Source organism: Harpia harpyja, chromosome 5 (assembly GCF_026419915.1).
Source record: "Harpia harpyja isolate bHarHar1 chromosome 5, bHarHar1 primary haplotype, whole genome shotgun sequence".
NCBI classification, from domain to species: Eukaryota; Metazoa; Chordata; class Aves; order Accipitriformes; family Accipitridae; genus Harpia; species Harpia harpyja.
In genome coordinates, this window is record NC_068944.1 from 11,214,248 (window position 1) to 11,240,354 (window position 26,107).

Consider the following 26,107-nt stretch of genomic DNA (forward strand, 5'->3'; position numbering starts at 1 on the left):
TGGCCATAATCGCTCCTTTAAAAGTAAATACAGATAGATTTCTTTAAATAGAATTTCAGTCTTTGTAAGTGAGTCTTTAGAAGCAGAACCTCAGAAATCTCAGACCATGTGGACAGAACAAATAGAATCCTATTTTACAGGAGTCAACTGAAAATTTTGTTTTAAAAGCCCATGGAAACATATGTCCCAAAGAAAGCTACAAGGACCTACAAACTACTCCCAGTGAATCCATGTTGGGCATACAGTACATTTTAAGGAGAGCCACCTGCCAAAGCAGCATTGTGATACTTTAACAAAGAGAACGTAAATGAGCTGGGGCAGCAGCATAACAGATTCCTCAATGGGATTTCCTAATAAAGTGCTGTTGGTCACTACATCACAGGACACTATTCTATGGCCTTAAGGTTAGGAAAACATTTAAAAAAAACCACACAAGAAAAAAAAAAAAAAAGACAACAACAAAGCAAAAAAAACCCAGACCAGCCATATAGAGAACAGAGTCATTTGCAATATTTCCTCATCTTTAATGTCTAAAATAATATTATTTTGGAAGGGAAAACTAATCTCAAATGCAACTAGACTAGGAGTATTCTCTTTTATTAGTAGCAAAAAAATGCAAAGAGGAATCCTGAAATCTGGCCTGTCATGGACGGCTCCTGAAAACATCAGTATTGTATAAGGAGTTGGTCAGATGTATTTAACATGTTGCCTTTATCTTACAATTTCAATTTCTCAATGATTGCTACTAATTACAATAAATCTGATGGGAAGAAACAGCAACGGGAAATATTCAGCAAAATGCCATACAGATACCTTGGCTATTTTGAGGGGAAAAAAGCAGCACCACAAACACGGAAACTAAGAAGCCCTGTCTCCTACCGGGGTTTGTCCGTAGGTGATAATCTGATAATCACTGAGGCCTCTGAGTTAAAAAAACAAGACAAAACACTGAAATCTTTCTCACGGTCAGGGCATTCTGCCTGATCCCTTATGGTGCCAAAAAGGTAAGGCCCTCAGGGGAGGGACTAGGTGTAAAGTTTCTCTTCTTTTTCTGACTGCCTTTCCTCCCTCCCCCCCAAACCGACTCTATTATCATTACAACTGAGACCTCGACATACCCATCAGCTTAAGCTGAAACTTGAGAGAAGGTCAGAAGTTGTCAGCTAGAGGAGGAACACAGCAGCCACTCGGCATGATGCCTTAAGCCTTGTCCTCATAAGAAACCAGGTTTAAACAAAACAATCCCACAAAACCAAAGCAATCCCCGACCGATTACAAAACAGTGATGTCTTTATCTATTTTAACCCGGTAAGACTATTGCTGCGAGAACCACACTGAAGCCAAACAAAGTGGGGTCTGCTCCTGCAGCAGCCCTCTGCCTCTGGCAGAAGGCCATGTGGAGCCAGCTAGGGCTGCCTGCCCAAGGGCTCTGCCGGAGTTTGGCTGCCTGCACCCGACATGGCACAGGTTATGTGACCCAAAAAGCTGGGAGAAGCCTTGACCAGGGCTCCCCATATTGCTCCGGAGCTCCGGCACTGGGCCCCAGCCTGAGCAAAACTTTAGCACCCAAAGCTGAGATCCTAAAGCACCTTAAGGCAATCATGGACTTTATCCACCAATTTCACCAGTTTAACATCGGGACCTTATTTCAAGCAACACCAGGGTTTTTGCACTGTTCTTTCGTCTCAGATTCCAATTTCCATCTTAATTATCAGAGGAATTTCCTATAGCAGAGTGACTTCAGTAGATGGTTACATCCATATTCTAGTACTCTGCACCTTGAATACACTGTGAACAACAGGGCCAGAGGTCAACTGTTTTTATAGTTACCTGCCAAGTGCAGTCATTTTTAAATAATCTCCCTTTCTCGAAGTGGTACTGATTTTGCTGGATTTTCCTAGGAAGGAAGGATGAGAGATCATTTAATTAACGCTCAGGTTTGGGTGCCAGGGCTCAGTGCCAACCTCTACAATCAACCTCCTCTAAAACCTTGAGCACATTCCACCATGGCTCTGGGGTTAGCTAGACTGAAAGCAACTGGTATTTTCTCCTTATTAAATGCTGGACCCAATGCATGCTACCTAGTTTGCCTGTAAATACCCAACGACTAAAAATTTAAACCAAAATCACAAAACAATTCATTGCCACACGTGAGCTCAAGAGACCATGCTCAGCAGATTAACATTTCAAAACTAAGCTCTCAGGAGTCGAGGAGGGCTGGCATGAAGGTTGCCCATGCAATCACATTTGAGCCCTCTGGTGCATACACTTAAGGATATAGTCTTTAATTACTGAATTGCTTTTGCCGCCAACACTTCATTCAGCATTCAGTTTGACATGCTCACCCAAGGCATAGCACTTCAGCATTCAGTTTTACCCGCCCTGGTCAGAATGCGGCCATGTGCATTATTTTCTGAATACTGTTAAGTCCCAGCTTGGAATACAAAGATTCTTAATTTTGTTGGCAGCTTTCCTGTGGCAGTTAGTATTAAGCACCTACATATTTCTGAAGCAAGGTTATTTATTTTCAGCATCACTCTTTTGAGGAGAGGAGGGTGTATCTCCTTTACTTCACAGGTAAGAAGTGAGACTGTGTAGACACAGTAAGGCCAGAAAGTCTCCACTAATTTGAGGTACCCAACTTAAGGTGTCACTGGTGTATTTTTTTTTTTTTTTTTTCAGAGCGCACTGCATTTCAGAGAACTCTGCATCCTCAAAAGGAACCACAGTCTCCGCTGGCCTCTGCCAGAGCAGACAACACTCAGCACTTCTGCAAAAAGACCTCAGGTAAAGATACACACATGCAATTAGAGAAACATTGTAAAAAACTGCCATTAGTGATTTGTACAGCTTCACACAGGGCAGGGCACTTCACACAGTTTCTTCTGTGGCAGAAGAAAACACAAAATCCAACGCCAGCAGTCAACAGTGAATTTCTCTAACCATGAAAACATTCTCTTTTTTTTTTTTTTTTCCAATATAAGTTCCCCGCATTTTTGCATCAAAGAACAAATGGTTCTACCAGACAACACCCCCTTCAGCAATTCATCCCCTTGAAAGACTTACCCTGTGCACTGAAGACAACATGCACACACACAAGAAGTGCTGACTACCTTGTGAACCCCTTAAACAGGTTCCCTCCCTTTCAGTACCTCTTCAGTCATAAAAGGTTAAAAGTCCCCCACCTGAGAGTTTAGGAGATTAAAGAGAGAAAAAACATCTGAGTCATCACATTTAGGCATTTTACTGCCTAGTAATACATCCCTCAGAAACTTCACTGACAATTCAAAGCTTGACATCCTTTTGGTCCCATCAAATTGGAAAAGTATTTCAGTATTTCCACAATGTATTTCACTATTGATAAGAGTAATGATTCTGTGTAAGTCAAAAAGTCAATCAAGTGTTACTGCTTCAGTGAAACTGTCAGACTTCCCTATAAACATGGCTTTCAAATAAATAGAGACAATCAATCAACATTCACATACTCAACCTACTTCCAGTACAGAAACAGAAGCTGTAAACCCAGGAGCTACATATAACATGGGTAGATATTATGCAGAAAATATTTCAAATTCCTTAAGCAGCTGCTCTCGCTGAAAAGTAGACCATTATCCACAGTCTTACTGCCCAGGGATAAGCAACATGTACTTTATGAAGATAATTCAGAACTGATTAATAAGTTGCGGTTTTTAAAGACAAAATAGAATATCTGCATGGGGAATGTACCCAAAATCTGTACAACAGTTTTGGCAATGAAACTTTCAAAAACGCAACAGCATTTTTACTGGCACAAAGCACCAAATATCTTGCAAAATACTACAGCAGCACTGTACTTATTTGTGTTTGTGACTCTAGTTGTCCTGATATAGAGGCATCAAAAGAACAAAGAAATACAGTTCCATCTCTTTTTGAATATCCAAGTATTCAAGATAGTATGCAAGCATACCAGCTCATTACCACAGCCGCCTTCTTATCAAGAGAGGCCAGCAAAACTATTCTTGAGAAAACAGGAAAGCATACTTAAGTAAGATTAATTTGACACTTTCCTCCACTACAGTTTTAGGAATGACAATGGAGGATCCCACACATTAAGCATTTCTTTTAAAATGCAGATGTATGACTTAACGGAGAATACTAAAAAGTACAAATAGTCATTTGAGTTCAAAAAGCACCACAGTTTTACTGTTACTCTTCACTGCATAACAGCTTCAGAAGAATCTCAAAAAAAGGTAAGTAATTCTACATGCTTCATTTTGCATTTCTTGTCCACTCAAAATTCCTACGGATTTAAACTGGAAACCTAACCAGCAAAGGCAGCAAATTATTTTAGAACAGGTTCTAATAATAGCTTGGTTTAGCATCAGTCCGCAACACAATACCGTAAAGTCTGAAGAATAACTCAGTGATAAACACGTGTGTACATGTGCACGCCTGCACATCAGCTTGCTGTGCAGGCTAGCAAGAAAGTAGGAAAACAAGTGATATGTGTATCTTACAGCACCCACAAAGTTCAAAGAATCCTTCCAGAGGAGAATGAATGCCTTCTGAAAAGATACTGGCTCTTCCTTCACATATGTAATCAGAGTCATTCCATCGTACTTACCAATATTTTGTTATCCACTTTATCTCCCTTGGTTTCCAGCTTTACTTTCTTCTTGACCGAAATTTTGATTTTCCTTCCAATAACATCCCTGACACTTTCTGAAATAAAAGAAAATACCTTAATTAAATACCTTCATTGTCAACATGAGAAGGAAACAGACTGTCAAGTTTTCAGGAAGACTCAGAGCTGTGTTGTTCAACCACTTGCACTCATGTAAGTCTCATGCACATGTACCAGTACTAAACACAACCTAACACAAGTACAGCTTTTGTAAGTATGTAATCTACACAATAATCCTATCATAGTAGACATAAATTATCAATTTCATACACCAGGATTCTAAACATAATTTGCTATTTCTTTCCAGCACTACTTACACATCAAAAGCATTCCCAAGACAAGCCCCAGCACTGCTTAGCTCTACTCTGGGAAAATACAACAAATTCCTCACTTGCTATTAATTGTAGCTGAAAAGCTTGCTGAAGCAAATTAGCTTCTTGCATTGCAAAAATTTTAGCCTGTTGTTGTCAATATCAAGGAGGCTGTATGGGTCAGATAATGGAAAAGCAAACATTTGCACATTTTGCACTCTGCGCATTTAAGTTGCAAAGCAAACCAAGCAGACTTCCAGATACTAACACCTGACAGCCACGCAGCGGATGCTATGGAAGGCAACACTGGTCTCGGTCCAAGTCCCAACGACAACGTAGCCACCTCACAGTGCCAACACAAAGTTACATTAATTGCCATGTTTTAATACGTATGTGCATACACATGTCTACACGGTCTCTGCCAAGTACCAAATGAACCAGCCTTTCCCCTAAACGTCTGGACCCTGGCCTGAAGGGAACGTATACACAGGGAACTGTCGGAAAGCATATACAACTACTGACACTGATGTAATTGGGAGATAACAGAGGAGTTCATCTAGAAGAGCCAATTTGGCACCTTCCGTAAGTTTCACTCCCTAGCCCCCACAGAAAAGGAACAAGAAAGAAATCTTTTAAACACATTAGCCTATTTCCAGCACTATAACTGGCATCTGTAAAAGGTAAGTCTCCGCCCTCCCCAGACACACACACTTTGCCCTCATGCGCACTCAAGTTTAAAGGCTAAAATTGAAGGTAAGGGGCTCTTCCTAAGGCTTTTAATTATAGTGCTCTGTATAGCACTTTTCTGCACAATTTTCATCCGGTAGTCAGAATGCATTAGTGCAAACAACACACCATTTATCAAGCCTGGACGTTTAGCTCAGGCCACAGTGTTCTGCCTGCAGGGCAGGAGGGTGCGCGAGTCAGAAACGCGCCTGGTCGGAGCAACTCTCCACCAGAAAGAGCTCTTTCTGCAGAATCGGCATGTTTTCCCCAGGAATTTTAATTTTCCTATCAGGAAACAAAAGATCCTCGGTAGCAGCGGCTTGCCCGGCGAGAAGCCTGCCCCAAGCCGCGGCAGCCCTGTGGCAGACGGCCAGCGCGGCCAGCTTCCCGGGCAACCGCTTGGTCAGGAGCCAGGCTGCAAGCCAGGTAAGCAAAGCCTGGGGGAAAGTTCAGCCCCGTCCTCCTGATCAGAACTGTTTTCCCAAGGCTTCCTCTCCATGCCGTAATCCAATTCTGGTCTTTCTATCCCTGCTTGGGAATCCAGAAGCAAGCTGACCACACTGTCTTTTTCATAAAGTCCTACCACCTTGCAGAAGGAAAGGTATTGCTGCTGTCTCTGCTACTTTACCTCCACCCACAGCCTCTGCCTTTTGGTTTCTCCTCTCCCACAAACAACGCCAAGTGCCCACATCTAGCAAGGGACTTCCTCCCGAGGCGCCGGCGTGGCGAGACCTGCTTCCCTCCGCTGTCCCACAGGTCCCACACGGCAGCGGTGGGCGCGACTGCAAGCCCTCAGCTCCAGCGCTCTTACTTCAACAAGACTTAGGGAGAGAAAGGGCTTGGGGCCCTAGAGTCCTCCGCAGAGCGTTGGGATGCCAGCTCCCTCCAAGGCTCCATCTTCCAGAAAGGGCTAGAAACGCTTCTTCAGAGAGGTAAGATACAGATTTCATATACTCCCCATGTGACTCAAGACACTTCCTTACACATTGGGTAGCAAGTGGACTTGCGAAGTAGTTTTTCGGACTCGGAGATGGAAACGTAACGTTAAGGCTCGTATTTTAAAGCGCTCATCCACTTCTAATGCTGGCAACTTCAGACACCCGCGCCTCGGTGGAGCGGACCCAGGTAAGCCAACAGTAAGAGAGGGTTTTTTGAAGACTATGACCTATGAGACCCAACAAAGGTCACACAGGAAGCGAGTGACAGAACGAAAACCACAGCTCAAACACTCCTACCCCCAGTTTAATCTCCACGCTCCAATCACTAAGGGTTAAGGCACATCCTTTCATCCTATTCTCAAAACACAGGGTTACTACAAAAAGTCATTTAAAAGGTCAAATTTTAACAAACACCAAAACACTGCCAGAAATCAAACCAATCTACATAAACAGATCCCCGTGTCTCAGAAGAGCCCTTGACAAGGCAAGTTGGGTGGGTGCAGGGCGCCAAGACTGGGGGGGAATTCTTAAAATTGCCCAAAGCCATCAGAGGAGGGGATGTGTGAAGATGCTCACTTTGTTCTTCCTCGTAATATGCACGACACCTCACCTACGACACAGAGTACAGCGCAGATCCACAGTGAGTAAGAAGCACCATGTATTAGAGCACCTCAAGTATGCCTGGCCATTTTAAAAAAGAAAAAGTTCATGGTTTTGACCATTGCTACTCCTAGCACACTTCCCAGCCAATCACTTCTTAGTAGTAAAATATAGACTAAAGCAAGCCACATGGTTTGCACACTAAAGGGACTGCAAAAGAGCTATTTTGTCTACAGAGAAGAAAATTCTGTGACAGCTGCAACCATCCATCCAGATTTTTACCAATATTTTATAAATGCTAAAACCAGTTACCACCGATAGCACTGACTGACGAAACTGAAGGAAATGCAACAGTGTAAATGAACTAAGTAAGGTTTGAAGCTCTGTATTTAACGCAACATGTACCTTGTTGCCTGACAAATTTCTGTTTCCATCTGTCGTTAAGGCAACACTTTAAATTATTCTAATGTTGGCGAGAGCCTTAGACCTCTCTTCAACAGGCAAAACCGCAAGTAAAACCAAAGGAAGTCTGGCCTGAGCAAGGTGGCTGAGGACCAGGCCTAGAGCATCAGACCTGTTACCCCCAAATGTCACGGGTTACCAACGCACCGCGTTAATGATCCATTTATCGACAGCTCCCCAATAGCGATGGCAGCATTTTCAGGGTCCTTACCATCACCTACGATTTCCTAAGCGCATACCACGCAACACGGGGGCTTGCCTGCATGTGGCCGTAAAACTTTAATTACAAATACCCTCGCTCCCTCGTACGTACATAGCAAAATGAGTCTTAAACTACGCAAAGCCCAGGGGGGAAAATAATAAATAACGACCTGAGCCGCAGCTCGGGACCTCAGCCCGCGCCGCCACGGCTGAGCCGCTCCGAGGACCTGCCCCGGCCGGGCGGCGGTGCGGGTGTCCCGGGGCAGTTTCACCGCGGGTCCGCCAGCCCCCGCAGGCCCCCGAAGAATCCCCCCCCCCCACGGCCCTGCCCGCCGGCAGACCCCTCCGGAGGGCTGGCACAGCGGGCGCCGGGCCGGGGCCGCCTGTCACCGCCCGCCGCGGGGCCGGGGGGGGGGCCGCGGAGGAGCCCCGGGCTACCCGGGGACGGTGAGGCGGGTACAGCCCCCGCCCGCGGCCGCCCGCCCGCCGCCCCAGGCCCGCGGCCCCCGCCCGCCCGTTCCCCGCACGCAGCAGCGGGGCCAAGCGCCGGCGGCGCGGCCTCGCCGCCCCCTCAAGAGTCTCCCCGACCCCCCCGGAGCCCCTCCGGCACCCGCCGAGCCCCCTCGGCTCCCCCAGCCGGCTCCCACGGAGCTCCCCCCGGCTCCACAGAGACCCCCCCTCCCGGCCCCTCGTCGCCACGGTCCCCTCCGGGTGTCCCGTCCCCCCCCCCCACAGGCAGCGCTGCAGCCCGGGGTCGCGCACGGCAGCCTCTAAACTTGCCCCCCGCCCCCGCAACACCTTCCCCCGGGACCCCCCCCCCAACCCCGCTGCCGTACCCCGTCCCTTACCGATCAACTCTTTGGGGACGTCGGAGCTCTCCTCGGCCATGGTGGCGCTGCCCGGCGCCCGGGGGTGCCCGGTGGCGGGGCTGCTTCAGCGGCGCGCCGTCCCTCCGGCAGGCGAGGCGGGCATGCACCCAGCCGGGCGGGGGAGGAGGGCCGGCCGTGCGCCTCTCTGTGGTGCGGGTGTGCGGCGGGAAGGGCGGACGGAGGGAAGGGGACTTCTCCCGCCCGGCGGAGCCCGCTCCCTCCGCGCTTACATGACGCTCCCGGCAGCCGGCGCGGCCAGGAGCGGCATTTCCAGGGGAGGAACGGCCCGCAGGCAGCCGTCAGGCGCTGGGGGCCGGGCTGACGGCGGCCCCCGCGCCGGCTCCCTCCTTCCCCCTCCTCACACGGCCGGCCCCTCCGCGCCGCCCGGCTCCCCCCGCCCGGCACCGGCGGCTCAGGAGCGGGCGGGAGGAGGAGGAGGAGGAGGCGGCGGCGGCTGCTGCTGCTGCCCCCGCCCCGGGAGGGCCGGCGCCCTCACCCCGGCCCGGCCTCCTCACCTCGCGAGAGCCGCCCGCCCGCCCGCGCCCACCGAGCACCCGGCGGCGGCGGCGGAGGAGGAGGAGGTGGCGGCGGCCGGGAGCATCGCCCTCAGGAAGCCATCGCGCCCGCCCCGCCGCGGAGACGGAGAGGAGGAGGGAGGAGGAGGAGGGCAGCGGGCTGGGAAATTGAGCGCGGGGAGGCCGGCCCCTCCTTCGCCCGATCAGCCCCCGGCGCTGCGGCGGGCCCGGGAGGGCGGCGGCGGCGGGGGCCATCTGCCGGCGGCCGCGAGCGGCGCGGCTGGCCCGGCCCCGGCCCGGCCCGGCCCCGGCCCCCGCAGGCCTCGGCCGCCAGCGAGGTGTCTGGTAGCAGCACCGGCCCCCCTCACAGACACTCTGCCTTTCGCAGATGCACCTTCAGGCTTTTGCACCGCGGGAGTTCTCTCTCCTCTGGGCTCGTGTCGTTAAAAAAGGTGTGTGGTACGAAGGGGGCGGTTGTCATCGCCAAGTCAGTCCTCGCCGCCTGGGAAAGGGGATTGCCCAGGCTGGATCACTTCAAGCCCTGGAAGAGGGTAACCTTCGATCCAGAACTCATCTGCCTCTCCCTCACTCCCCCACCTTATCTCCATAGGGACGGCAGCCGCTTCAGCACCTGTTCTGAGATAACGCCCTCGCTGGAGATTGCTTAGCAAACTCCTTGTGCGAGGAGAGGCAAGTCTCTGAGCTTGTGCTAGGTTGAAGGGCACCGAACGTGCCTTCTTTCCCAGGACCCAAGAAAAATCCACAAATCGCAGCGTTTTGCTTGTTGCACTTTACTGCTGAGAATTTTTGTCGTGCGTAACAGCCACATTATAGAAACGCGGCACGTGAGCTGCCTAATTGCGCCTATAAAAATAAAGACAGAAAGAGGCTTATTGGAGGAGAGCGAAGGAGGAGGCTCGGCAGCTCTGGAAATCCTTCGGCTTGCTTCTGGTAGCGATGCCTAGTTTCAATGAAAGGATCATTTTCACTGCAGCAGGACTGTGATTGGTCGCCCTCCATCCTAAAGGGGTGGATTACTGCATAACCCTCACATCTCAAGTACTCTACAAGTGAGTGACGGATCTGGGAGATCAAAGTCATTTTTGTCTAATTAAAAAACCTGAAATGCATTCAGTGAAAGCAACAGCATAAATCCAAGAAGAGTTGTTTTGCTGGTACAGTACCATACTGCTGCCCTCTGTGTCTCGGGGCCTACTGCATACCTTGGTCTTCAGAAGAAACATGAATAGCAGTTTGAAATTGGTGGGACCCGTCAAGCAATTTTGTGATGATACCCCATGGCACCAACCAGCTCTCTAAATAATGTCAGTGATGGTTTTACCAATACAGACAGGGTTACTACAGAAATAGCTACAATTCGTTCTCTTTCCAGTTTGCTGTTTACATGTAACGAATAAGGTCGTCCTTTAGAGAAAATAAACAAAAAGTGGATATACTAGTAAAAGAGTAGAGTAAAGAAGCTGTGTGCTTTTAATATACAGCAATGTCAATCAAATCTTATCTGGATATGTCTGTGTATATATATAGAATGCACTGTATTCCTTTTCCATTGACTGTCTTCTGCTCCCTTTTCCTCACTGTATCTGCATCCTTTTCTGAGGTATGCAGAATACCTGCTGACCTCTTCCTTGCCTTCCTGCCAATCTTTCCTTGCAGCTCAGCAGAAAACTGTGTTTCTTGCTTGCTGTATACACACAAGCTTACTTCCACAAGGAACACGGGCATCTTTTGACAGGAAATGAAAAAAGAATTGAGAAGTTCACATCTTTTCTAATACCCAGGAGGGAAAAATCAGATCATTATGTCTGCATAAGAGGCTGTGTAATTTCATGCAGTTACTTCTGCACTGAGTGTAATGCTCTGTGTTCAGCTAAAACTTCCAGAAAGACACCTTCTCTTCCATCACTACTCACCCGCTCTGCAAAACATGTACATTTTGGATCTATGACCGCTTATACACAAAGCATGACAGTTTCTCAAGCTGCACTAAGCCACTGCCTCTTTTCTGTCTGAAACAGTATTTGAAGCATGGACCTTGCTTCCTTGGCTGCTGCCAGACAACCGCAGGCCTCTCAGCATGCATCAGCTGCAAAAATGATGTGTTCCTTCCAGGCCTGCCTGCCTGCCTGCAGCATTCTGCTGGGATACTGCTAGCACCTCCTCCTTCGCAGCTTCCTACCACACGAGCTGGCCAGCACAGCGAGCCCAGGATGTGTAAAGGAAAAAAAAAAAGAACAGTGGCAGCAGGAAGGGCTGTTTTGTTTTGTTTTGTTTTTTAATCACTAGCACTATAGGCTAATGAAGTAGCACTGCCAAGGCTGCTGTATAATTCCTGCTTTGGCTCCTAGGAGACTGGACCTGGTTCAAGGTAGGGGAGGTACAGACTAAAGCCAGGTGGATTAGTGCTCCCAAAGCCAGGTTCAATCAGCAAAATGCATCATTTCCCATTCCTTATTCCCTGGACAGGAGGCAGAACATGATTGCCCAGGAAGGCTGCTGTTTCCTGCTCCTCCAACTACAGCAATGCCTAGATATTGGCGCTATCACAACATCAGTCTGGCCTGGGAAGAAAAAGATGTTTCCAATCCCAAGGGTTCGCCTCCCAGCACAGAGAGGACTGGACCACCTTCCCAGGGATCCCAAACAGTCAACTCCCAGAGCCTCCCGGAGGGAGACTCTTCTCCGCAGTTTACAGGCAAAGCCGCACCGTGAAGACTTTGCTGGCTTTGTAAGGAGGTGTGATTTTTGTCCTTTCCTGGTGACCCTTACTCTCCACTAGTCAGTTCAGCAGGGATGCAGTTGTCACAGACATCTTCCCCAGTGGCAAGGAGACTTGAAGAAGTTCAGCCCCCTACAGCAAGTCATCCACACTCGCTTGCGGCTGCTTACCACTTTCCATGTTGTGCCAGCGTGAGAAATCGTGAGACTGTATTGTAACCTGAATCAGTGAAGGAGGTCAGAAAGGGGATTTTTGTCATTTCAGTAATTGAATTTTAATCATCTTTTATCCCTCCTCGCCCACCGATAGAGGCACATCGGCACAGCCGAGGAGAACAGAGATACCCAATTTAAACTGGGACAACTGGGGCAGACTCAGCTGGGTTTCCTGCCTGATCTCAGTGGCATTTCCATAACTTTCAGGTGCAGCTCATGCCCTGAGCTGCTCCTGAGCAGTCCTTGCTGTGTTAGCAGGGCCTCCTAACCTCACGTTACCTGCATTGGTGCAAATGATCACAACCTGGGTGCCCCAGGTAGGATCACGCTCCAGTAGTAGTGCGGCATCGCATATCACACGTGCAGCAGGCACGTGGGGAATGGAAAGAGGTTACATTGTCTTCTGCCAGAGCAGAAGATCTATGAAGTCATTTTAAAAGTCATTCAAAGGGTAACCCATTTGCCTGCCACAGGGATGGGATCTGTGTGGTTATGTTGGAGATATTTTTTCTCTAAAGATTGTTCAAGTTCTTGTAGTTTCTGGCATGACAGAAATACTGATGAGAGTAGTGGGCTGGATCGTGTGTGAGTTAGATGGCTGCAGGGAACGTTGCAGCATCCACAGCTTATACTTAACCCACAGTGACAGAGCAGGGGAGAACTAGGAGCTTCAGAAGACATTGATCAGGGAGACATTTGACACAGAAAGAGATGTGGGGGGGAAATGTCCTCAAAACTGCAGCCTTCATGCATCAGATTAACCATTAATTGCATGAAGTAACTTTTGAGGAACTTCTGACTCCACCTCTCGCAGGTCTGTATTATCATGTCACCTCACACCTTGTACTGACATACGGTATAACGTATTCCTGTTTTCCAGCTTGTCTGTTGCCCTTGTCCTCCTTCTCAGCCTAAATCCTGTCTTCTCCTGCAGATAAGGCAGGTGTCAATATGAGTTGGTGCCAAGCCATGCGCACCATCGTAAGGTAGGGTATTCGTAGTCTCAACTGCTGCGTGTCCTGCCAACTTCTCTGCCACTTGGATTATGGCTTTAGCACTGAAGAATCTCAGTCTTTTTTTCCTGAGAAGCGATAGTATGATGTCATCGATGTTATGATGTGATCAGTAGCATGATCCTACTCCTGCTGAAGCCAGTGGAAAGATTTTGGTTGCCAACAGCAGGTGTCAGACGGACATTCAAGTCACACCCTGGAGTCATCCTGCTGCAGAGCAGCATCGTGGTGGGAGGAATCAGATGATCCAATCTGATTTGCAAAGCTGCCTTGCGGCATACAGCAAAAGCTCAGAATGTCTCATGAAAGACAGAACTGCTTATGAAAGACAGCTTTAGAGATAAATGACCCAGCCTTGCCAGTCACATTTCTAAGAACAAATTCAAAGGGGTGAATTCTTCTCCAGCTATGCCTTTGCAACCCCATAGATAACTGTTTACTGCCCTGGTTGAATGCAGACAAAATGGAGCCATACTGTCCCATATACCACAATACTAGACTGTCAGGCATTCCCAAGAGCGGTATCATTTAAGGAAGTGTTTCTTTTCAATCACTGCAATTATTATGGGCGTTTTAAAGACCAAGGGGCAGCTAATCTGCCACTCTATCAAGGTATGTGAAGCACAATTAAGACACATACTTCCAATAATGCCTGAGCTCAGAAGTTCATGAAGTCTACTGATCCATGCCAGCTTTATTTCCACTCAGGCTAAAACTTCCAGGTTTGGACTCTCTCCAGTTTTTTGTTTGTTTGTTATAATTTTTACCCAGTAAATATCTTTTTGTTCATTGTCTATATGTGGTGGTACTGTTAAATGCGATATTTGGGACCCTCACATTGACCACATCTGTTCAGAAACCTGTAGATGTTCCAGGACTTAGGGGTGTTTTGACATGAAACACTAATTAGGAAAAGAGCAGAAAACAAGTAGCTAGGTAATTGCACAATAATAACTTTGTCTTGTATTGCTGAATGATTGGATGCCTGCTTTGGATTTCAGCAGTCGAGACAAAATTGATAGGGAAAAATGCATGTCCTCCATCAATCACTAGTTTGGCAAAGGAAATGGGACACTTGTAAGTAGTCTGTTGTTCTCTGTGTCTTTTCAAACCCTTTACTCTGGGTTGCTGTATGCTCTTACGATTATTTCAGTACCCTGCACACACACACACAAAAAGTATTTTGTCTCGATTTTAAATAGGGTGAATATAAATGCAGCAGCAAAGATGTATATTTTGATAAGGCATACTTTGATGGTAGTGTTAAGAAGAGAATTACAAATTGCAGCTGATGCCTCATGAAAATCTTAATAAGAGAAATCTATTCAGAATAATTCTGGTTACTGTACTGTATTATTATATCATCTATTTCCATATTCCTCTTCCCTCATTCGTTTTAGCAGGCAGATTTGCATAAAACCAGGATCATTGTTTTTTAAGAGCTCATCTGCTTCTGCTACTTAGCTCTCATGTGAAAGCATAATCCTCTGCATATCCCATCACATTTAGTTAGACACTGTTATAATTCTTATGACTCCAGATGTGGAATAGAGAGCAAAAGCGAACAATTCCTAAACACGCAGCCTAAACTGGCGTCCTAGTTTTCTCTGTTCTGTACCAGGCATTACTAGCGACACGTGGAATACACTTAGCAAGATACTGAATGGAAATGTAACATTTTAAGGCATTTAAAACAGGTATGTGAGTGTTGCAGCTCCTCGGCTCACCTGTCACTAAGTCAAGCTGCACAATTTTTAGGGTCTGTGAAACCCCATTTCTCCTCCACTAGAGGCTTTCACTATGTCCGATGTCTCAGCAAGCCTCTTTTTCTTACCATTGACTCCAACTTAATCAAACGACATGCCTTGATTGGGTTTCCGTCAGCCATGTGAGACTGACTATCCCCTGGAATTGAGGGAGTGAAACATGCTCCATAGACATTATTTGTACTGTCTGAAATAACCGAAAAAGAAGACAGATTTTCTTTGTGGCCACTGAAGCTGATGAAATGAACCTGTACAAAAACAAATCTCAAACTGAATGTGGTTCTCTCCTTTTTAAAAGTTTGAGCTTCTCTCTCAGCCTTTAGTATTCTTACTCCTTCCCTGCCAGAAACTACTAACAGCCCTTCCATCAATACCAATACCTTTCATTCAACCTAGCAACCTCTGCTGCAAAAAACCATGTTCTTTAGATCTCAGAAAGGTTTCTCAGAAGCAGCACATTCTGGGGAGGTCATTGACCATGTGGTGTGTCAACAAGAACCTTTAAGAGAGTGTGCTAAGCCTAAATGGCGAGAAACATAACCCTCCAGCCCAAGAGACAGGGAAGAGAGGATAAGAAGTGTAGAGGAAAGGTTGTCTTGGACTATACTGCCTTTGGAGCAGAACAAGATGAATATGTGGTGAATAAAGAGAAGACTGGCAGCAATTACAGGTGAATTTTAAATACCAAATAGCTTTCTAGCTACATTTTGCTACCAGCCTTTTGAATTTCAGCCACCTTTAGGAAAAGACTGGGATATGGCTAGAACATAGAACTGCAGGAGTCTCCTCCTTTCACACAGAAGATGTGAACTCTGATATGATCTGTGGCAGTAATATTTTGTATGGTACTTCTGCTCCCTCAGCACAAGCTTTCTCCCGCATAATACAGTCAGAGAGCCTGCGCCTATTTAAGTTGATACAACAGTTACAGAGCTTTGGCTGAATGGTTTTCAAGACCAACAACGTGTTGGTCTTTTTTTCACAGATCGGAGTACTGTTAGGCTTGGTTCAGTACTATTTTGGGGGACTCACTTTTTTGTACTTAGGCTTGCACCCACCTTGTGAAATCCACAGTTGCCTCTGGTTTCAAGAGAGCTCCATGTGAGGATGAGATCCTTCAGGAGGATGTCCTTGCCATTTCTGTAGTGTCCAGAGTTGTCCTAGATGTTTTGTAAAATAAAGTAAGGAACATCAGTCATGCCTGAACAATTTATGGAAGTTTTACAAATAACATATAGAGGAATTAGCAAGTGGGGAAAGCAACATGAGCAAACAACAAGAACATCCTAGCTGCATGTCCCTAATATAAAACAGCATCAGATGTGATATTGCAATGTAGTAGGAATTTACTGGCAAAATGAGATTGCCATTTCCAGGGCTGGCCATAACAGGATGTTAACGTAAGGGCTGACTAACACAGCAAAGTTGAGGTCACACCAGTTTTTCTGAATGCATATATGTCACCAATGATTTGGAGCAAATTATTTTTAAAAGTGCTACTTTTCAGGTTCAAATCATCTCTTTTCAAATCTGAAAAAAAAATCCTATGCAATAGGATTATCACCAACACACACAACCTCCTCTCATTTATGTACATGCATATGTTCCTCTGAGCAGATTTGCCTCCATGGATGGCCATTTACTTAGTCTTACTGAAAAATAGTATCTTTAGGCTGTTAATTCCAAGCCCTGTTTCTAATTCCTGAAGTGGCTGGTATCTGGGGGCAAATGCCACCACTGAACCAAATGTGGTGGGAGGTTCTGGTTTACTGAAGGGGCAAGGACCAGTGCTTGCCATTCATCATGGCCCTCAGGGTACCACAGGGAAGCCCACCAACAACCGACCAGCCTCTCTTCACAATCCAGTTAGGTGTTCTGCAACCCAGCAAAGGAGAGGTAAAATTCACATCAGTGGATTTAAAAAAGCAGGAGAAACACCACCACACCACGTATGTGAAGAGAAAGCCTGTATTTCCATTAGTAAACTGAATAGCCCAGTGAGTTCCTGGGTGCTGAGGATGAGGAGCATGCGGTGGCTTGTATCTGTTCTAATGAGCTCCCTTAGCCTTCAAAGGGGTTCGTGGAGCACCTCAGTCACCATGCAGTGATGGAGAGTTGTTTGCTAGGTGGCACTTGGCAGGCTGACACCAGGGAACGGCTTTTTAGTGCGGATGTTTGCTTTCCAGGGGCTGAGTATGGTTCCTGGCACAGTTTATTTCTGAAGTAAAGCCTTAGCCTAAGCATGCTCTGTCTCTCCTCTCCTCTCCTGCATGGTGAAGGGTGCTCAGAGTGCTCTCCAACACAATGAAATCACTGGACGTTTTGCTGCAGAGGCAATGACCCCAAGCCAGCAGTGCCAAAGGAGCACTTTGAGAACAGTAGAAGGAAAAACACTTGTAAAATTCCTGAGACAAGCCACAAATATGAGGAGGTCGCCGAAGGAAAGCCTGCCTTGCAGTTCCATGGTATGCTATCAGCAAAAACAGCCTAAGATGTTTCTGCTCACCCTATTGCCACATTTCGTAGTCACTTGACTGGGTGTACCGGTTTTGGCTGCGACAGAGTTAATTTTCTTCGCAGCAGCCTGTATGCTGCTATGTTTTGGGGTTTTGATGAAAACCGTGTTCATAATAACACGGGGATGTGTTAGCTGTTGCGAGCAGCGCTTACACATCGTCAAGGCCTTCTCTGCTTCTTACGCTGCCCCACCAGCGAGTGGGCTGGGAGTGGGCAAGAGGTTCGGAGGGGACAGAGCTGGGGCAGCCGACCCCAACGACCAAAGGGACATTCCATACCATACAAGGTTGTGCTAAGTAATAAAACCTGGGGGGGAGATTCCCGGGACTGCTGCTGCTTGGGGACTGGCCGGGCATCAGTCAGCTGGTGGAGAGCAATGGAGGGGTTTTGCACTGCTTGTTTTTCTTGGGTTTGGTTTTTTCTTTTTTGGTTGGGTTTTTTTGTTTGTTTCCTTCCTTTCTTTACTTAGTAAACTGTATTTATCTCAACCCACAAGTGTTCTCACTTTTGCCCCTCCTATTCTCTCCCCCATGCCATGGGGGGAGTGAGCAAGCAGCTGTGTGGGGCTGAGCTGCCTGCCGGGGTTAACCCACGACACCGGGCGGTTACAGCTCTTTGCAGGGCTGTACTGTAAACCAGGTGAGAAGATCCAAGTGAAAAACAAGTCAGTATACCACAATATTGAGGTCATACTCATAAAGAGCAGATGCTGCAGAAAAATCACAACTGATCTTTTAACTTGCTGTGAATGCTTTAGACCACTCTTCCATTTCTCTAATCTCAAATCACCACTGAAAAGACCACACACTTACTGAATGTATTTGTTATTGGAAAAGAATTACCCACATACTTCTTCAGAAAATAATCAGCGATCTGCAAAGCACAGTTTTATGAATAACTATTTGCAGTTTCTAATCTCCAGCTCACATTTGGATCTCAGTTACAGGTGCCTCCCAGCTAAGGGAGCAGAAACAAGACTGCGTTATTTAGGCCAGGACATAAAGATGGCAAATAGGGAACTGTATGGCTGCCTGTAACGTTCACAATTTGCAAGCTGTGCTTTTCAGTCAGTGATATAGGTCAAATGGTATTATTTCTGTTCCCTCTCTGGATGATTTACATAATAAACTAGCACAACAAGAACAGCGTTTTTCACAATCAGCCTGAAGTTTGCTTTTAGCATATGAGCGCCAGTTCTCATCAAGTTCAAGTGCTCAAATGATCTCTGAAAACAATTATGAAATGGTTACTCCCTTGGTGGACTCAAAATCTACTCATGAATTTGATTAGAGATTTTTGGAAGCATTTTCCCCAGTCGTCAACCTTGGCTGTCACTTTCTGTAACACAATTTCTCAAAGCACAAATATATCAGTTTATTATGATTATGTGCAGTAAAACAAAGCAGTATCAGGGATGAGTTCGTATTTAATTTTTTTTATCTTCATTTTAACAGAAAGGATCCAGTAGCATTTAGCGGTCTTCAATCTGCCCCTAAGTGGTTAATTTACTGTTCAGAACAGGTTTTTATTACCCTTTCTTCCTTCCCTGCCTCACTGCACACGTGCTCGTCTTTTTTTTTTTTCTGCAACTTGATGCTTTTGGCTCCTTTCACTGTGTATTATCTGCTGCTGGCAGTAATCTTAGCTCTTCAACTGACAGCAAAATTATGAGGTGCTCAGTACAAGATGACAATTTTCCTTCCCTCATTCTAATTCATTTGCGCCGCCATCAAGGAGTCAGCATCGTCTTTTCAACGCGTTAACAGCTCTCTGCTGATAGAAAGCATTAGCTCCCCATTCTTCAGCAAGAGGTCAAAACTGATTTTTGTTTTGTAACAACCCATTAAGTTTTGTGCTTTGGAAAATTCCATCGCTCTCCAGTGTCAAATACCTAGGCTGTTGCCTCAGCTGGCACACAGGGGAAAAGAGGGTTTGCTGTGAGATACCAAGCGACGCACGCAGGCAGCCAAGAGTCTTTCCTAGAGAGGACCGTGGTCTACCACTGGCCTTGCCTGGTTGATCACTTGCTTTTTTTTTTTGCATACTCTTAAGAAAGCCTCTTTGTTTCAGTGTGCGCACAGAGGCTCCTGGCATCGTTTTGCTGGCTTTAAAAAAGTGATAGCTAAATGTTGCTGTAGGCTTTTCTGAAGTGCAAAAGGTTTTACACGTTACCAGCCAAATCCTAGCAGAGACAAGACCTACCTAATTTGATGCAAATAGTAAAGGTCACCTCTGTAACTTCCACAAGGTGTTCACACTGACTTGATACACCATCACGTGGCCAGTAAAAAATTATAACATATTACATACCTCAATAGGAAAAAATATGTACCTGCACTGTTTCTGTATATGGGGCATGGCTTTATTCAGTTTTCTGTACAGGTGAGCTTATCTGGGTAGACAAGTGAGTTCCTTTATCCCCAGGTAGCTTCATAACAGGAAACCTTGGTCAGTGTTACACACGCTGATTTACATTCAGCCTAACAGAAGCCTAAAATCTTTGTCAGACAACTTGCATTAAATTGTTCGGTGAGCACAGTTGTGTTTCTGATGGGTGTGCAGGCAGATTACAAATATGACCTTAAATATGCCTGGCGGCAGACGGAGGGGTCGTGTAGAGAGCGAGGGGCTTCGCTGGCCCCACCAAAGTGCCCAGGCGTTGGAGCAGAGCCGGGCTGACCAGCTCAATTCAAGGCAGCATGAAGCTGGCAGTGCCGCTCCTCGTGCTGCAAGCAGACAGATGGTCCTGGGTTTTTCCTACCTCTCTTTCAACTGCACCACGTTTAAATACGAAGGGTAAAACTTGCAATAACTCAAACCCAAAATATCTCAAACAGTAAGTATACAGTACAGTATACATACCGCAATATTTGCAGATAGGGCTGGGAGGAAGCAGAGGTGGCAAACTGTGGTTTTGGGTGAAAATAGAAGTTGAACAGCTAATTCAGCATCCACCTCAGCAGTAAGGGCCCTGGCAGGGAAACCAGCAGGACTCCTGGGCTCTGCAGCAGCGATAGCAGGACACCCCAAGGACAGGATTTGGAGAAGAGAAACCTGTTTGTTTGGGGGAAGAGGTGCGCATCAGAAAAAGCCCAATATTTTGAAAATGTTGAGGAGATCCAGCTTGCTTCTACCCCAGCTGCAAACAGAGCAGCCACAATTGCTATCACGGCTTCATCCCACCCCAGGGAGCATGCGGGGGGGCTCTCCGGGGGAGGTTTGGGCACCTCCTGCCCTTGGCTGAGCAGGAGCAGCCTGACACAAATCGGACTGGCTGCCCCTTTCCAAGAGCAGGGTTGTAGGCACATTTCCCAGCAAGCTAGGAGCTCCGTGAACCTTTAGTTTATTGCTGCTGCCCTGGGAGTAGCCATATCTATTTCCAGTTTTAGATCAGGTGGCATCTGAAATTAGTGTTCTTTAATAAGCAGCAAAATGTGTGCGTCAGCATCTCAGGGTGAACACAGATACAATTAGAACTTTGGTAGAGCTTATTTATGCTTTACGTGCTCCTGAGTACTCTTCAGATTCTGTCCCATGGCTGTCCTGGATTGTTTGATTTATTTATTTAGCCGTGATTCAACAAAAAGAGGGGAAAAAATGCTGCAAACACAAAGACTTCACTCCTCCTCAATCTTCCCAGTTGCACACACCCGATCGACTCATTTCCTTTCTCAGCAAAGGAATTAGGCCCCTGTGATGCCATATTTCCAAAACAAGGATGTTCAGCCACAAAACCTTTGCCTCTGTGTTGGGGAAAACGTGCCAGACGTCCTCACTGCACGCCGAAAGGGGACCAGCCCAGGCGCTAGCGCACAACATACCCCAGTTAGCTCAGGGAGATGCAATACATGCCAATATATTTAATGCATGCACCAAAGCATTAGATGCAGTATGTGCCAAAGCTGCTGAGCTGCGAGGCAGCAGGAGATGCTCATCCCTCCAAGCACGGATGCTGTGGCCAGATAGGGGCAGAGGGAGATGGCAGGGGGTGGAAGCTGCCCAGTGAAGTCTTTTGAGTTCCCTATAACATTTACACAAAGCAATCCCTCCCAAAGCAACTCCCTGCTTCACCAGACTTAGGATCCTCCTTGCCTTTTTCCAAGGGCATTAAACTATCATTTGCTTCTCATTCCCTTGGAAGACCCACCTAGTTTTTACTAATTCCCTTGCTGAAGTGCAGCTCTGCTCTCCCCAGAGACCCTTCACAGAGCTTGCAATGTTTACTGGCTAATGACTATTTCCACATGAAATAGGCTTGGTTTGAAAGAGAAAGTGTTTTCTTGAGCTGCCAACTCAGTCAAGTCTCCAGCAGTTGAGCTGGCTCTCTTCCATCTTAGGCAGCATCGCTAGCAATCAAGGGTCCTGCCGACAAGCTCCAGACCCCAGGCTGTACCTGTGTGACCGTGTGGCCATCAGTTGACGCTATCGGTGACAACTTGCTGGATCTGGTGGCTCTGGTACAGTCACATGGGGAACCCACTGCAATGAATTTAGCAGAGCTGGGGCTGGGCGTGCTGCAGAGGGGTGCTAAGAGGCATGAGAAGCACTAAGGACTAACTGACTAAGGTCAGGAGATACCTACCCGGGTAAAAACACACTGCCTTTGTCAATTTTCAGAGTGTGGATGCACTAAGAAACTATTTTGCTGTGGACTGGGCAGAAAGAGTTTTTTCCCCTTTCCAGCTTTTTCCAAATCTGGAAAAAATCCCTAAAGGGAGACAAAAATGCCTCCCTCCCCAATATGACATCATGGAGCATCAATTCATGCATATTCACACATGATCTTGCTCACAGGGAAAAAAATATAGCAGCACTGAAAAAGAGAGTTCAGAATGCCACTAAATTACACGTGCAGTGTAATTTGTATTTTTCCTCTTCGGCAAATCAGTGCTATTCTCTCCTGCTAGCCTGGGAGTGAGTACTTGAACGTAGATCTGCCATTCGGAGCAAATGAAGTTCACCTGGGGAACCCAGAGGGAATTCAATGTCCATTAGCTGTGGTAAAAGGGAAAAATGTCTTTACTATATTTCAGCTGGACTATTACTGCTCTGTTAGGTTTTCTGAAAACAAAAATGCTGTTTATACAGCATCAGTTGGCAAGAAAGTATTTCATTATTAAAGCACTGTTGAAAAATCTGGCTATTTATCAGGCATTTAAATAGTGCCGAGCTTTTTGAAAGCCTAGCTTTCCCTTTTCTTTTTTCTCACTTTTTTTTTCTTCTGTCACTTGTTATTCAGAAGCGTTTAGTGTTTCTGGATGTGTCTCTAGAGTTTCCTCTTTTTTGCTGACCTTTTTCACATCTTCATTAAATAGAAACATGTTGAGGAAAGTACAACTTTTTAATATATCTTATCAAAACTGAAATATTGCAGAAAAATAATGATGGAATTGAGTTTTGATTTAATCCATTAGCTATGCGGGTGCAGCGTGTATGTAATCTCCTTACAAGATGGAAGGAGAACACTTTGCAGTTGAGGTTTATGCTCGTCCTTTGCATTTACTGGCTTTTCATTTTCTATTTCCCTAACTGCCATTGCTCCTGGAAGAGCCATAAACTTTGCGGCAGCTGTGCTTGAGAATAAATCAGCCATTAGTTCTTCTTGTGAGTAAGGATTGACACCTTGTGGCCAGAAAGTGCTAAAGAAAAAATAAGCCTGTTTGATTTTGAATCAACTGTCCATTCTCCTATAAGACAAAGTTTTCTTCAACCGTCATTTATTTAGCTCTTTAAAGAGTCACAGAAATACCAGCATAAGTATGGTTTGTGCTCTTTCTCTTATGTTTTTATATGGTTAAGAATGATTAAACTCCCCATCTTCCAGGGAGAGAAAATACCTTTGGATGCTTTGCTCCTCTAGCAGCCAGATAGGGGTTTTCTGCTACAGCCAGACTATCCTTTAAGGAGAAGATAGCTCAAGGATCATCTCACTGGGAGACTTCACTCCCAGTCCTTTGCCAGAATTTGAGGAATAATTTTTCTCCACTGGGAGCATTTGCAAGACCTAGGCGAGCACGAATAGTACAATCTCGCAGTGGAAATTGCTGAGACTGCTAGCCATGGGTCCCCAACCCCTCATCAGACCGTTTCAGGACAAACCTCAGCCTAGGTAGCAGAAGAAATGTGTGAGAAGGCCACCACGATCCGGGGACAGGATGAGTTTTGGCTACTTCAGGATGTTGTTTCTGCTTCTGCCATAAAACTTACATATAAACTTCGACATTCTCTTAAAATCTCTGGTTTCTTAATTGTTGTATTAGCAAAAAACAGGACTCTGAAAATCTTTTTAGCTCAAGGAAGTGGAAGTGTAAGGGGCTTGAAACACCCCTCACTCCAACCCAGCATTTCCTGCTACGTGGAGATTTATTTTTATTGTTTAAATTGCACTAGCTCCTAGGAACAGAGTGTGCTGGGGTTTGTATTAACAAAATACTCAAAGGGTAGTTAGACATTGCCTCACATCCTCAGTGTCTACAGAGTGGACAAAAAGTGTCAGCTAGGCAAAACAGATTAAAGTCAGGGATGTGAGCTGGGAAGACAAGACAATAGAGTGAAAGGGGGGGAAAAAACAGACATTCCTGCTCATCCACTGAGTTTAGGTGATGTCGGATGAGAATGATCTGTACATCAGCATGGGAAAGGTGAATTTTGAGCGGAGATGCCAGAGAGGGTATGTCTAACTTCTTTGGATTTTGACTGAAAGCTTTTCCCAAGAAAAAAGGACAGTGAGGAAGAAAATGCAGAGCATCTTCCTGCTCTTGAAGAGTTCACTGAGCTATTTCAGAGGCTGGCAATGAAAGTGTTGCCTGACTCAAGGCCAGTCTGTTTTGCTTGTGCAGAGTGCACAACTTCTCCCAAAGTATGACAGTCATGTCCTGAAGAAGCCCAGGAAAAAAAAAAAATATCACTGACTTTTTCATGGGTAACCATTATAATGATGCAAATGACCATCTGCCCACAGTGACGATACCAAAGATGCTTTAACCTGTACAACAAATGAAGTCAGAGTGATGCAGATTTCCCAGCTCTGTTGCTATATGGGCTTTAAGATCACTTGTGTGTGAACCTTTATGAACTTAAAAGCTGAAAGACCCATCCAAACCTCTTTCCTAAGTAAAGAGCAATGCCTGTTCTGAACTTCCTGGTTTGGGAGAACGTGCTTCGTGTGAACATTTAGCTCCTGCAGGAGCCCTCCTGGACATCACACGTTCTCCCAAGATATACCAACCATGTTTAGGGTCTGTAGCAGTAATAACTCTGTTTGCAGGTCTTGCGTGTGTTACTTTGCATGTCATTCTCTTTATTTTCTCTCTGTTAGGTGATGACAGCTCTTTCTCCACTCACCTATCGCATCAACCAAGTCAGTCCTCCTGGCTGGAGCTATCTTTGCTTAGGAGCCATTTAACATTTTGGAGCCTCTGATAAAGGCTAATTCCAGCACTGAGCTATTCAGCTGCAACGACCTGGCTGCGTCCAATGCTGTGTGAGAGGGGTCATGCTTTCACGTATGCTGAATCCCATGTCAATATAAAGTTGTGGGGCTTGCACGCGCAGCCGTATTTCTGTCCATCTGTCCAGAGGGTGTCAGATGGATTGATTCAGCGCCAAACTAGCTGGCAGCAGCAGAAGGCACTCGAGGCTGTGCCACCGTGCCCCATAGGAGAGGAGTCACCTGTGGTTATGCCTCAAAAGTAGGACAAAGGATGAGACACCTCTTCATGACCCACCCAGGGAAAACGTACTGACGTGGGGTTTGGGTACAGTTTTGGTTATGGCCAAACCTGGAGGGCAGGAGCCCTAGCATTTCAGAAAATGGGTCTAGGACAAGAACCAGGAATTGTTAGTTTTCAGGACTGAAAATCTGGGGTCCTGTCTGTCTTTAATGCAGGTAGAGGACCTTAGGTACTTGGCACTGCTTTCTTAGCTTAATCCTTGGAAAACTTTCAAAGCTCAGCTGGAGAGGGCCCTGAGAAACCTCATTTGATTCTGAAGTTGACCCTGATTCCAGTATGGAGTCGGACCAGGTGGCCTCCAGAAGCCCCTTCCAACTTCAGTTTTTCTATCATTCTCTGAGTTATAGTTATCCCAGCAAGCTGTGTGACATGTCAAAGCAAGCCTCAGAGCAGAAAGCTTTCAATAAGGCCGTGATCAAGGTCTTCACTTTGAAGAGAAGCTCAGGCCTAACTCACAGTTTATTTACATCATGATGTAAATGCTACCGCTCCACTGGAGACGCAGGATGCCTCCTTTTGCAGTTTTATTACAGATATTTGGGATGTAATTTTGAAGTTTCAGCTTTTGAAGCCTGGAAGTTTCAGAATTTCAGGAGAAAATGAATGTGCCTGTGGGATTGAGGCAAACTGTTTTTGAAACATGACTTTGCAGACTTAATGATTTTTTATATTTTCTGGATGACCACTGATGTGCCTTTACAGCGGTGTACTGCGTTAAAGTCTTTGATTCTCTGCAATAGTCCCTGCAATAAGCCTAAAAGATTCTTTTTATACAGTCATTTGTTTCAGAAGGGGGGAGAAACAATGGCCAGAAATGTTTCATCAGGCATGCTTTTCT

The 26,107-nt window shown here is 46.2% G+C and overlaps 1 protein-coding gene across 5 annotated transcripts in view; it reads right to left on the reverse strand.

Annotated features, from left to right (window-relative positions):
- The window catches only part of CARMIL1 (capping protein regulator and myosin 1 linker 1), a 196,565-nt gene extending 187,577 nt beyond the window's left edge, over positions 1-8,988 (reverse strand). For all 5 annotated transcript variants that reach the window (XM_052788667.1, XM_052788665.1, XM_052788668.1 and 2 more), the window contains exons 1-2: positions 8,750-8,988; positions 4,604-4,701 (exon numbers count right to left, since the gene is read on the reverse strand). In XM_052788667.1, the coding sequence (XP_052644627.1) occupies positions 4,604-4,701; positions 8,750-8,789 (138 nt within the window). In that variant the 5' untranslated portion in view covers positions 8,790-8,988. The remainder of the gene's footprint in view (positions 1-4,603; positions 4,702-8,749) is intronic.
- Positions 8,989-26,107: the final 17,119 nt, after the last annotated feature.